This window comes from Ursus americanus, chromosome 9 (genome assembly GCF_024610735.1).
Source record: "Ursus americanus isolate L20-20 chromosome 9, mUrsAme1.1.p, whole genome shotgun sequence".
Lineage (NCBI taxonomy): Eukaryota > Metazoa > Chordata > Mammalia > Carnivora > Ursidae > Ursus > Ursus americanus.
Window position 1 is genome coordinate 1,539,731 of NC_142135.1, and position 11,723 is coordinate 1,551,453.

Genomic DNA, 11,723 nt, shown 5'->3' on the forward strand with positions numbered 1-11,723 from the left:
GCTCCCCCTCCAAGCAGGCGACACCGCCTCTCCCATGCAGGGACACGTGACCCTGAGCGCTGATGAGTGATCCTGGCCCTGAAAAGGCATGTGGGGCATCCAGGGAGACAAGCTGCCGGGGCAGGGGCGGCGGTTTCCCAAGGACCCTGGACACAGAGTTGGGGGTGCAGGCGGGGCCCCATGGGAATATAGCACAGAGGCAGGCACTGGCTGGTGCCTGGGGGGCCATCCTGGAGGAGAGTGCCAAGATCTGGACTCAGCTGTTGGGGGGCCCCCCCGATCTGTGGCCTGCACTTCGGGGCCACCTGATTCCGCAGAGGTGGGGTGGGCGGCAGAATGTTCCTGGGGGACACTGTGGCCCGTGTGCAAGTGAGGTTTCTGGCATCTTCCACACTGTAGTCATCCCCTTCCCCTCATGTTTGTCTACACACTGGTGGGAGCAAGAAATACCCGGAAGGACAATGTTCTGGCACTTTCCCCAGGTTGCTCTGGGGATTGACGAGTACATGAGAAGAAGCATCTGGGGGCACAGGGACCTAGGATGAGCTCCAGGTGGAGGTGGCCAGGACCTGGCTGACTTGCTGAGCTCTGCCTGACGGAGAGCAGGCAGCATGACTTCCTGCACGATGAAGGCACCAGTGGCGAAACCTTCGTGCTGGGAAAGGCCTGCCCCCAGTCCTTGGGTGGAGCCCCTGCTGGGCGGGGATGCAGGTGCAGGTGGGGAGAGGAGCCGAGAGGTGCGTGCAGGTGGCTGGTGCACGCTGACCCTCCCCAAGGAGCCGTGCTCTCTGCTCACGTGGGCCCTGCAGACACACATCGTGTGAGGGGCGCTCTGTAGACATGCAGCCTGCTGACATGTAGCCTCTGTCTCCTCACCTACAGGCTCAAGTTCCTGCAGAATGATGCTTCTCTGTGCCTTGCTCCTAGCCATCGGCTGGCCACTGGTCAGCACGCAAAATATATCAACTTGTAAGTATAGGCCCCTCTGGCTGTCTGGGAGGCGATAAGAATTTACTGTGTCATCCAGGGTCAGAGAAAGAGTTGGAGTGCAGTCGCTGTCACCTTAGCCAGCAGAGATCTTCGTCGTCAGTGCAGTCGATGGGCACAGGGTGGGTTTGGAAGCATCCCGGAGCTAGGAGAGGGTCAGAAGCGGTTTCTAGATGTGGCCCTTCCTCACCTGGAGTGGGCAGGAGTGGCTGAGTCCAGCGACATCTGGGAGGCCGCTGGCCTTTTATGACTGTCGGGCGTCCTTGGACAGCTGAAGCTTATCTGAAGAGCGCAGGGTTCCCTCACTTGGCCTCTGGGAACAGGAAATCTCCTGGCTTCTGCGCAGAAGGGAATCCTGCCTATAGCAGAGCATCCTTTAAGGCAGGGGGAAGGGGTGAGCTCTCAGGGGAGGTTGCAGCTGGCTGGGAACAGGGTGGAAAATGCTGGTGCCTGATGCTGCTTAGTCTTCTCTCAGGGACCTACAGTTTGAAATGCCACGAGTGTACAGAAATCAACACCTTCAATTGTCCAACAGTGAAAGTGTGTCAGTATGAAGTCAGGCGCTGTATGATACTCTCTATTCGTAAGTACCTGTCTGTCTCTCATCCACCTTGTGATTTAGTCATTTTCAGGGAGCAGGTCCAATCTGTTTTCTCTGCACCCAGCACCATGGCCCTTGGCCCTCTCTGCCCCCATCCTGGGAGCACCTCGCAGGCACTAGGCTCAGCCCCAGGAGAGGGCCACGTGCACCGTCTTGGAGAGCGCCATCATCTGCAGGGTCGGGCTGCAGTGTCCGCATGTCCTGAGATGTCTCCAGGGGTCGGGGACAGTTGCACCTCTAGGTCCCCATCCCCCGTCAGGCCTTGTTCATGTGTGTTGACACTCCTGGGTAACCTGGGTGAGTCCTCGGGGCCCATTTGATCTGGTCGTCTTGGCAGAAGGCTTCCAGCTAAGCAGACCCAAGAAATGGACATACCATGGACTTGTCAGGGCAACGCCTACTTCTCACAGAAGCCAAGGCCAAGTGTGGGCTCAGGCAGAAAGGTCGGGTAGAGCGTGACCATTCAGGATGCTCTTGCCCCTCACGCAGAGGCTCTCGTGCCCTGAGAAAGGTGTCCCGCTCCCCGGGGCCCTTCCCTGAAGAACGTGACAGCCAGAGGCCAGCGACCACTCGACTACCCGGGGAGGCTGCAACCAGAGCAGGTGCTGTGAAGGGAGGCAGAGGCCTTGTCTGGGGCCCTGCTCAGGGCCTGTCCTCCCGCCCCTGTTCTTCCCCAGCGTCCCTCTGCCTCTTCACATGCCATTCTGTGCTCCGAGCACCCTGCAAAATAGTCCTCTTACTGCCACCTCTTGGTTGTACCAGCAGCCGTACCCTGTGGGCATGTGCCCACTTGGGACTCGGGCAGGAGCTAGGATCTCTCCTCCGTTCCTGCAGGGGGGCACCTGTCGTGTGCAGGTCTCGGCCTCTCAGTATGCGGTGATGTGGCTGGAATGGCCCTCGTGGTTCTTAATACGATTGCAAGATGCCCTCAGCAGTAACCATCAGGAAGCTTTGAAACGACAGGGCTAGTCACTTACAAGTCTGGAGCTTACGAGGCGCTCCTGGAGGCACCCTCGTGGTTCTTAATACGATTGCAAGATGCCCTCAGCAGTAACCATCAGGAAGCTTTGAAACAACAGGGCTAGTCACTTACAGGTCTGGAGCTTACGAGGCGCTCCTGGAGGCACCCGGTGTCGTCCTGGGTAGTAGAGAGAGAGAGAGAGAGGGCATGGGCTGGGGTTTCTGCTTTTATTGGGGTCAAGGGTGGGGGCCCAGGGTTTCTTGGGCCCATCTTTCATTGGCGAATTTAAAACATGCGAGTAGGAATTGGAAGCGTGGGAAGAGGAAACACAGGACACCCAAGTGGTCACCTATGGAAACCAACCCAGATCCCTAAAGCAGACGAGCCTCAGTGGGCGGTGGTGGCCGGGTGCCGGCTCCTGATCGCGTCCAGTGGCTGGTGACTTGTTTACTCCAGATAGCTGCCTTCGAAGTGGATGGCTGAGCAGTCAGAGCTCGTCAGGCACTTGCGTTACCAAAGGAAAAACGCCCCACCATCAGGGCCTCACTGCAGTCCCTCTGGGAGACCTGGATGGGGTGTGCGTTGCCACGTCGGGGTGACTGCTCCTGAAGGGGGCTGGGGACTCTGTTTCCAAGCACCTCACCCTCTATGGCTCTGGGGTAGACTTGGCCCGGAGAGAACTCGCCTGAGGTCTGGAGGGCTGAGGTGAAGCCGAGACCGTTGCTCTGGAAGGTCACTGTGGTTTTACCCAGTGGTGGATACCAGGGGACTCCAGCCTCTCCTCCCTTTATCCTGCTGCGTGTCCATCCCATCATCCCCATTGCTGGGCCTTTGACCAAGAGCCGTTCCTAAGAGCGCCGCCGTTGCTTGGCTGCTGGCCTGCAGAGGCAGCAGGGGTGGGCGCGAGCACGTCAGACCTCTCTGGAAGCGTTCTCTCTGCGTGGGCCAGACTGGAGGGCAGAGGAGCATGGCGTTGATGTTTTCCTGCCAAGTGGGCTCTTCCCCCCGGCCTCAGCTCCAAGTAGTAGACCTGGTTCTGGACTGCCCTTCCGATCGCCAGCCTGCCCTTGATACACGCCTGTCTCTCAGCGCCTCCCCCAGTCGTGGAAGCTAGAACACGTGGATTTAATAACTGACCCCCGTAGGGCTTCAGGGGCTCAGTTTTCCTGAGTGACCCTGGTGGATACCGAGACAAAGAATTGACAAGGGCCTTCGGAAGGCTGGAATGCTTTCATATTTTCCCCTCAGGATATTTGCCGACATCTGGGGTTGTGCAAGTAAACAGAACACCTCTTTGGAAAACTTCTGAACCTCAGAGACTGAGCTTCGACCCACACTCAAATTCAGTGATGTCCCAGCAGATGGACAGACACAGTCCCCAGAAGACAACAGAGACGCCAGACAGAGTTCCACACACATATGCCCACGTGATTTTGGGCAACGACACAAACACAGTTGGTGGGGAGAGATAGCCTCTTCAACTTGATCGGGCAAAATGAACCTTGACCTGAACCTCAAATCGTATTCAAAAATTACCCCCGAAGGATCATGGGCTAAACGTAAAAGGTAAAATCTACAACGTTTAGAAAAAGAAAGCCCAGAGGAGAAAACCGTTGGCATCTGTGGCTGGGCAAAGAGGGTCTAGCCTTGATGCCAAAGCATGACCAATAAGGGAATTGGTGACATGGGACGTCCACCAATGACAAATATTTCTGCGTGGAAGGCCCTGTTCAGAGGATGGAAAGGCAGGCTACAGACCAGGAGGAAAAGCACGCAAACCACATATCCCACAAAAGACTGACGTCTTGAGCGTATCCAGAACTCTCACAAGTCAACAGCAAAAATGCAGCCAATCTGCTAGAACAGGCCGAAGACGTGAAGAGGGATTTGACCGATGTGGATTCACACGTAGCAGGGAAACCCATGAACAGATTTTCAACATCGTTGGCCACTGGGAAAATGAAAATTGACAAACACAGTTGTTACCATGGATCGGAGTGGCCAAAGTGAGAAAGAGTGGCCACTGCAAAGGCTGGCCAGGATGGTGAGGAAACCAGATTTTCATACACTGCCAGCGACAGTAAGAACTGGGGCAGCCAAGATGGGGACCACAGTCCAGTGTCTTAAAAACTAAACACGCAGCTACCATACATCCCCAAAATTGCACTTCTGGGGGCTTTCGCCAGAGTAATTAAATAAAAACAATGCATGGTTGTTTATACCAGATCAATTTGTAACACGTCACCCCCGGAATCATCCTGGAAGTTCTTCAGTGAGTAAAGGGTAAAGAAACCATGGTACATCCACCCCGTGGGTATTTCTCAGCAGTAAAAAGAGCAGATCTTGATACATCAACCTGAATGAAGGTCTGGGGAGTGACACTGCAGGAGAAAGAGCCAACTCCTAGGTGACAGTCCATGGTCCCTATTAGAGGCCATTCTTGAACTTTAGAGAGGTGGAGCCCAGATTAGTTTTGAGCACAGGGGGAGGAGCGGTCCCTGGCTGGGCATTTGGGTGGAAAAGCCGTCAGTGCATCCATAGGAGGGGACGATTGTGGTGATAAAACTGTTCTTTCTCCTTCCTATTTTGAAAGCCAGTGCCCTGGTTGTGATGGTGTACTATGGTCTTGCAAGATGTTACCACTGGAAGTGACTGAGTAAAGCTACGCAGGATCTTTCTGTATTTCCTGCAAGTGCTTTGAATATACAGTTGTCAAAAGTAAAACGTTTAACGGAAAAGGAATTTAAAATCTAACATACCATTTACGTTAACATTTAAATGGCTACACTTAGAAACCCAAGACTTTCCAAGTACACAGAAATTAATATATTCTGCTTAACAGAGGCATGCTTTAAAATGAGAATTCAGGGACGCCTGGGTGGCTCAGTTAAGCAGCTGCCTTCGGCTCAGGTCATGATCTCAGGGTCCTGGGATCGAGTCCACGTCGGGCTCTTCTCAGCGAGGAGTCTGCTTCTCCCTCTGCCTGTCGCTCCCCCTGCTTGTGTGTGCGCGCGCGCTCTCTCCCTCTCTCCTCACAAATACGTAAAAACTTTAAAAAAAAAACTTTTTTAAATGCTGAAGTAAAATGAGAACGTAGTAGCTTCTGGGTGGCTCGATCAGTTAAGGATCTGCCTTTCGTTCAGGTCATGATCTCAGGGTCTTGGGATCGAGTCCCACTATGGGCTCCCTGCTCAGCGGGGAGCCTGCTTCTCCCTCTCCTCCCTACCCGTGCTGTCACTCTGTCTCTGTCTCTCTGTCTCTCAAATAAATAATCAAAATCTTTAAAAAATAATAAATAAAATAAAATAAAATGAACGAAAAAAGGTTGCGAATGAACTATCGAACGTGGTATACGACTTAAATATTGGCGCAAGAAAACTCTTCTGCCCACACCGAGGCAAAGGGAACATTAACACAAGAGCGTTACTTGCGTGAAGAGCAACACTGTATGGAGTGGAAGGGGTAAGAAATCCTGGAAGAAACCACCGTGTAAATGCACCCACTCCCAATAACAGGATGAAGATACACCCAGAATAAGCCTGCATAGAATTTAGGAGCGGTAGGTAGACCCACAGTCACGGCGTGATTGTCGTGAACACAGCTCTCCCCGTAGCTTCTAGGCGCCAGACCAAGGAGACAGAACGTACGCAGCTGTACGTACACCTGCGGTGGATGAAGTCTTTCTGCAAAGGATCAGAGAGCAAACGTGTTCAGCGTCGTAAGCCCTGTAGTCCTGGTGCAGGTACCCAGCACCGCCCGTGAGGAGGAGGAAGCAGCCGCAGAGGGTGAGGACGCATAGGGATCGTCCCTACGGCCCAACAGATCTTGACTGCTAGACGCAGCTGGTGGACTGGGCTTGTCCCGCGGGCTCTTGTTTGCCAGCCTCTGCTACAGAAGGTCTGAACGACGCCACTTACAGACGAAGAATAATCCTTACTTATACAGCAGCAGAGCCACACGTGAGCGAGTACGTGTTTCACTAGGTCGCTGATGACGTTTGCAGTACTGCGCTCATGCCAGGACGGTATGCAGTCATCTACGTGTGCCAAAGGACTGAAAGTATTCAGAGTTCCTTTTCTGTTACGGTGGAATTAAACCAGAAATCATGACTCAGGAAAGAACCGGGAAATGCTCCACTTCTTCGGAATTATTACCGATCACCAAAAGAGAAGCCACCATGGAAATTAGGAAATACTGAGGTCTCAACAATTAGGAAGCTATAACATGGGAAGAACGAGTGGAGAGCAGCTACCGCAGTGCTGAGAGCCAAATACGGAACCCTCCCGGCATCTAGCGAGGAGAGAAAGGGGGAAAAGGCCCCAGGCTTCCAGTCAGGAAGGTCAGAGGAATAGGAAATCCACCCAAAGCAATGAGGAAAGACATGTAAAGAGGATAGCAGCAATCCTTGAGATAGGAAGGGAAAACAAAACAAAACACAAAAGATAAAATCCCCACAGAGCCAATAGCTGATTCTTTGGAAGGATTCATAGTACTGGAAAAAACAGAGTAGGAGAAATCAAAGACAGAAACATACAATTCATAATTTCATTATCAGAAATGAGAAGGGAGGCATCCATGAGACAGTACAGACCTTGTATAGATAATAAGAGCCCATTATGAATCACCTTCTTGTGATCGATTTGAGCTGCGTGATGAAATGAACGGTACCTTGAAAAACCACATTTTAACTATATCTGACCCACGGTGACATCGTAAAGCTGAAGTGTCCCGAGTCCTTTCTGGAAAACCTCCCCAACTAGAGAGTGCTTCTCTGGCAAATTCCCCACTAGCTTTATGGGAGAAATCAGCCCAATCTTACACAAATGCTTCCAGAGAATAAGCAAGGAGGATTGCTCCCCAACACATTCCTGATGACGCCTGACCCTAACCCAAAAACCCAGCAAAGACGTTGGAAGAATGGAAATCACAGACGATCCTCTCTGAGGACTAGAGATGCAAAAATACTGGCCAAATCGGAACCAATAGAATCCTACTGCAGATAAGTTATCCCCCAACCAATGAATTGCAGTATCCTGCACGGGATCCCGGAACAGGAAAAGAACGTTAAGGAAAAATGAATGAAATCTGAACAAGGTGTGGAGTTGAGTTAATAAGAATTTATCAGCGGTCGCTCATTGTGTGGGACAAATGTGCCACAGGGCAGTAAGTAATGAGAAACAAGAGGGGACTGGGTGTGAGTTGTGTAGAACACACACACACACATTCGGGCAGTGGCCTGGATACTCAAAAGTCAGTTCCAAAAAATCCCATTGTATTTTTTGCACAACAACAAATTCAAAATGAAATTTTCAAGAAAACCATAGCATTTTAAAAATCACCACAATACCCAGAAAGGAATGCAACCAGATCTCTGCAAGATTTCCACGTCAAAACAGCGAAATTGCCTTTGAAATGGAAGACTTCCATAAAAGGATACACCAAGCTCATGGAGGGTGAAACGCCGCCGTAGAGGTAAGATGGCTGTTCTCCCCAAATTAATCTAAAACTTCCATGAAATTCCAGTCCGAGTTTCAGCATGTCAATGTGTGTGTGTCTGTGTGTGTGTGCAAGTTGATTCCAAATATGGGAATGTTTATGGAAATATGAAGGGCTAGGAACGTCCAAGGCAATGTTGTGGAGGAGGAGAAAAGCTGGAGGACTTGCACTCTTAACTCTCAAGATTACTTACATCATTTCGTCAATTCGGACAGTCTGATGTTGGTGTCAAAAGATTGAAAGATGGACCTACAGAGGTGAGAAGAGATCTCACATGTGTCTAGTTACGTGATTTCTGGCAACGCTGGCCCTGCAGGTATTGGAGAACGATGCTTGTCTGCACTCACCACTGGTGGGTAGCTGAGATCTTATTCGCCGTATCTACTTGACGCAAAAGAAGCAGCTTCAGGTGCTTCGTGGATCTCCATGTGAATACTGAAAGAGCAAGGGGCTACTAGGTATTTATCCAAAGAATACAAACATAGTAATTTGAAGGGGCACATGCATGCTAATGTGTACAGCAGCAGTGTCCACACTACCCAAAATATGGAAAGCGCCCAGATGAATGGATAAAGAAGGTATGTGGGGGGGGGGTGCATACACGCGGAAATGGAATGTCACTCGACCTTCAAAAAGAATGAAATCCTGCCATTTGCAATGACATGGATGCAACTAGAGGGTATTACGCAAAACGAAATAAGTCAGGGAAGGACAAATGCCATATGATCTCACTCGTATGTGGAGTTTAAGAAACAAAACAGATGAGTGTAGGGGAGGGGAAGGAAAAATAAAATAAGATGAAAGCAGAGAGGGAGGCTACCATAAGAGACTCTTAATTGTAGGAGACAAACCGAGGGTTCCTGGAGGGGCGTTGGGGTGCTGGGGTAACTGGGTAATGGGCATTAAGGAGGCCACTTGCTGTAACGAGCACTGGTTGTTGTGTGCAACTGATGAATCATTAAACTGTACCTCTGGAAGTAATAAAACGGTGTATGTTACCTAAAGTGCATTTAAAGAGAAAAAAATTTTAAGGATGTTAGTTGAAAGATGCTTTCTAAAGTAAATACATACATAAATAAAAGAACATAGGCGTTTTTCCTGGAAGGGAAATGTAGAAGAATGTCTGTGTCCTTGGATAATTACGAATTTAAGAAAACTGAACAGTATAGAGCTGGTCGCGTGGGGAAAGTGGCAAATGGGATTACATAAAAATTCACAACTTCTCCCCCTGAGAAGATTCTGAGAAGACTGTGAAAACGATGCCGTAGATGAAGAGAAGCAGTTCAGGACACTGTCTGCTCAGGGGCTCGCGTTCAGTACGTAGAATGAACTTCATCCTAAAATCAGCGACTGAGCGAGCAGAGCAGACCACTGGATAGAAGTTCGAGCAAGAAGGCTTGAAGGCTGTTTACCAGACAAGGATATCCAAATGGGTACTAAATATGCGAAAAGATGCTCAACATCACCGTCATTGGTGGAAACGCAACTCAAAGCCATGATACGGAAAGCCCAAAAGGAACGATTAAACATTCACAGACGACCACTCGTGTGTGGCAAGACTCTGAAGCGTCCGTGCCTTTGGGGTGTAAACAGGTACCGCCGGTCTGGAAAGCTCTTCAGCGGCATCCGCTAAAGCCACGCATACGCATGTTAGGGACTGTAAAGCACTCACACCCGCTCACCTCAAGATGAGGACAAGAATATTCCTTGCAGCACCGTTTGGGGATAGACAACAGCCGGAAACGATCCTGACGTCCATCAGCCATCAACCGAGGAATATTCATCCGTGGAAAAGCATACGACTAGGAGGGTAGACGGAATGCAGCAAGGGGCCACAGCAGGGGTGGAGTTCCCAAACACAAAGTAGAGAAAAGAAGCCAGACACCAAAACAAGGCAGGATTTCCTGATCACCAAGTTCAACAACAGACAAAATTAACGTACAGGCTCTGAATCGAGGCACTTCTTATCCTTGGCCTCGGCTGCTTATAGTGCCTGATGGAGGAACAGAAGCAGGAAACGAGGGTTTTCATCCAGTTCTGTTCCTGGAACTTGATGTCGGCTATATGGGCGTGAGCGCTTCATGAAAATCCACTCAGCATTCGGCTTACGGTTATGCACTGTGCAGCACGGCACTGAGCTTTCAGAGACCCTTTGCATGGCAAATAAAGAAAAGCAAGTGACTGGAGCCAGTGGTTCGTTCCTTCTCTTTAACCCCAGAGCCGTGAATGGATACATCAACTGTGGCAAGTTCCAGGGAGAAAGTATCGTGCAAACACTAGGGTCACCGGGGGAGCAGAAGTCATGAATGAGGGCCAAGGAATTGAACTCAAGGACTCTGGAAGGAGGCCTCAGATGGAGCTTGCTTCAGTGGGGTCGGCTGGCCGAGGCTGTTGGGTGTGCCCACCAGTGAAGGTAATCACAGCAGTTGTGGGACCGTCCATGGGACAGAGCGTCCAGTCTGCCCTGGGGAGCAGGTTGGCATTAAGCATGCAGGGACATTTCTGTGTGGGGCCAGGAGCTGGGAACGTCTGGCCGAGGGGCCACTCCAACTGCAGAAAATCAGCTGAGGGCCACCCTTTCAGGGGCACTCCACTTCAGGGGCTCTGTGATCCTGTGGGACATAAGCAATTATGGGGACAAATAATGAACAGGGCATTTCGTGTGTACAGCTATGTGCCAAGGTGCCATCCTACTATTTAGGGAGAGCCGGAGGCAGAGGTGAGGTGGCAGTGTAGACAGAAAAAGATCTCCCGAAGTTGTTCATGGGGGAACCAGACCCTCTGGTGGCCTTACTTGCTCATCAGTGAAGAATTCTAGGCAACATGGTAGCATTTGCCGACGTGGACGGTGGGCATGGAGCCAGTTTGTACTGGGTGCGGTGTGCTTCGATAGTTGTAGCAGAAAACCTGACATCAAATTTTTTCATCTCTATTTCCCTAGGTTTGAATGTTCGGGAACTCTTAGTTCACAAGAACTGTACAAGCAACTGCACGTTTCTATATCCATCCGAAGTACCTCCTGAAGCCCCGAGAGTCTTAAAAACTAATAGTTTTTATTTTGTTCGCTGTTGTAATGGTATGGTTTGCAATGAGGGAGGACCTACTAATTTCGAGAGGGATATCCTGCCTGAGTATACAATTGAGGAGGAGTTAGAAGGAACGGTGCGCTTGGGGGAGTCAACATTTTTCCTGAGTGTTGCCTCCCTCCTTGTCAGCAATACGCTGACATGAGAAGCCCTCTTGGGGGGTCTGAGCTCTCCCCCCATTCCTCAGAGCAAGTTCACTGTCCTTTCCTCCCTTGTGAGCCGGGGACCCTGACCCACAGGGCTCCCAGTTGGCGGGTTACCCCTTTCCTGCTCATTTCAAGAGAGAAATAAAGCACATCGTTGTTTGGGTACTGCTTGCCCAGAGATTTCTTTGTGGTTTTGGCATTTGATCTGTTTGTTCCTCTTTAGACATCATCTCACAAGTAGACCGAAGCCTCTCATCACGTTAGCATACAGAGGTCGAGTCTTTGAATGAAAAGCAGAACATTTACAGGGGACAGTGCACCTGTTGGCCAAAAGAGGAATCCCAGCTACGCCCAGGCCCCAGGCACCTGGGGCCACCTGAGGCCCCATGCTTCCGGTCTCAGCTCGGGATGATGGATGCAGGAGGCTGCTTGGCGATAAGGTGGCA

The 11,723-nt window shown here is 50.8% G+C and overlaps 1 protein-coding gene across 1 annotated transcript; it reads left to right on the forward strand.

The window, feature by feature from the left end:
- The first annotated feature begins 888 nt into the window (after window positions 1–888).
- Window positions 889–11,276, forward strand: LOC148109399 (glycosyl-phosphatidylinositol-anchored molecule-like protein). Its single transcript, XM_087864405.1, has 3 exons — window positions 889–969; window positions 1,463–1,570; window positions 10,987–11,276. Exons 1-3 carry the CDS (start codon window positions 900–902, stop codon window positions 11,274–11,276), a joined length of 468 nt encoding a protein of 155 aa, XP_087720531.1. The 5' UTR covers window positions 889–899.
- The last annotated feature ends 447 nt before the right edge of the window (window positions 11,277–11,723 follow it).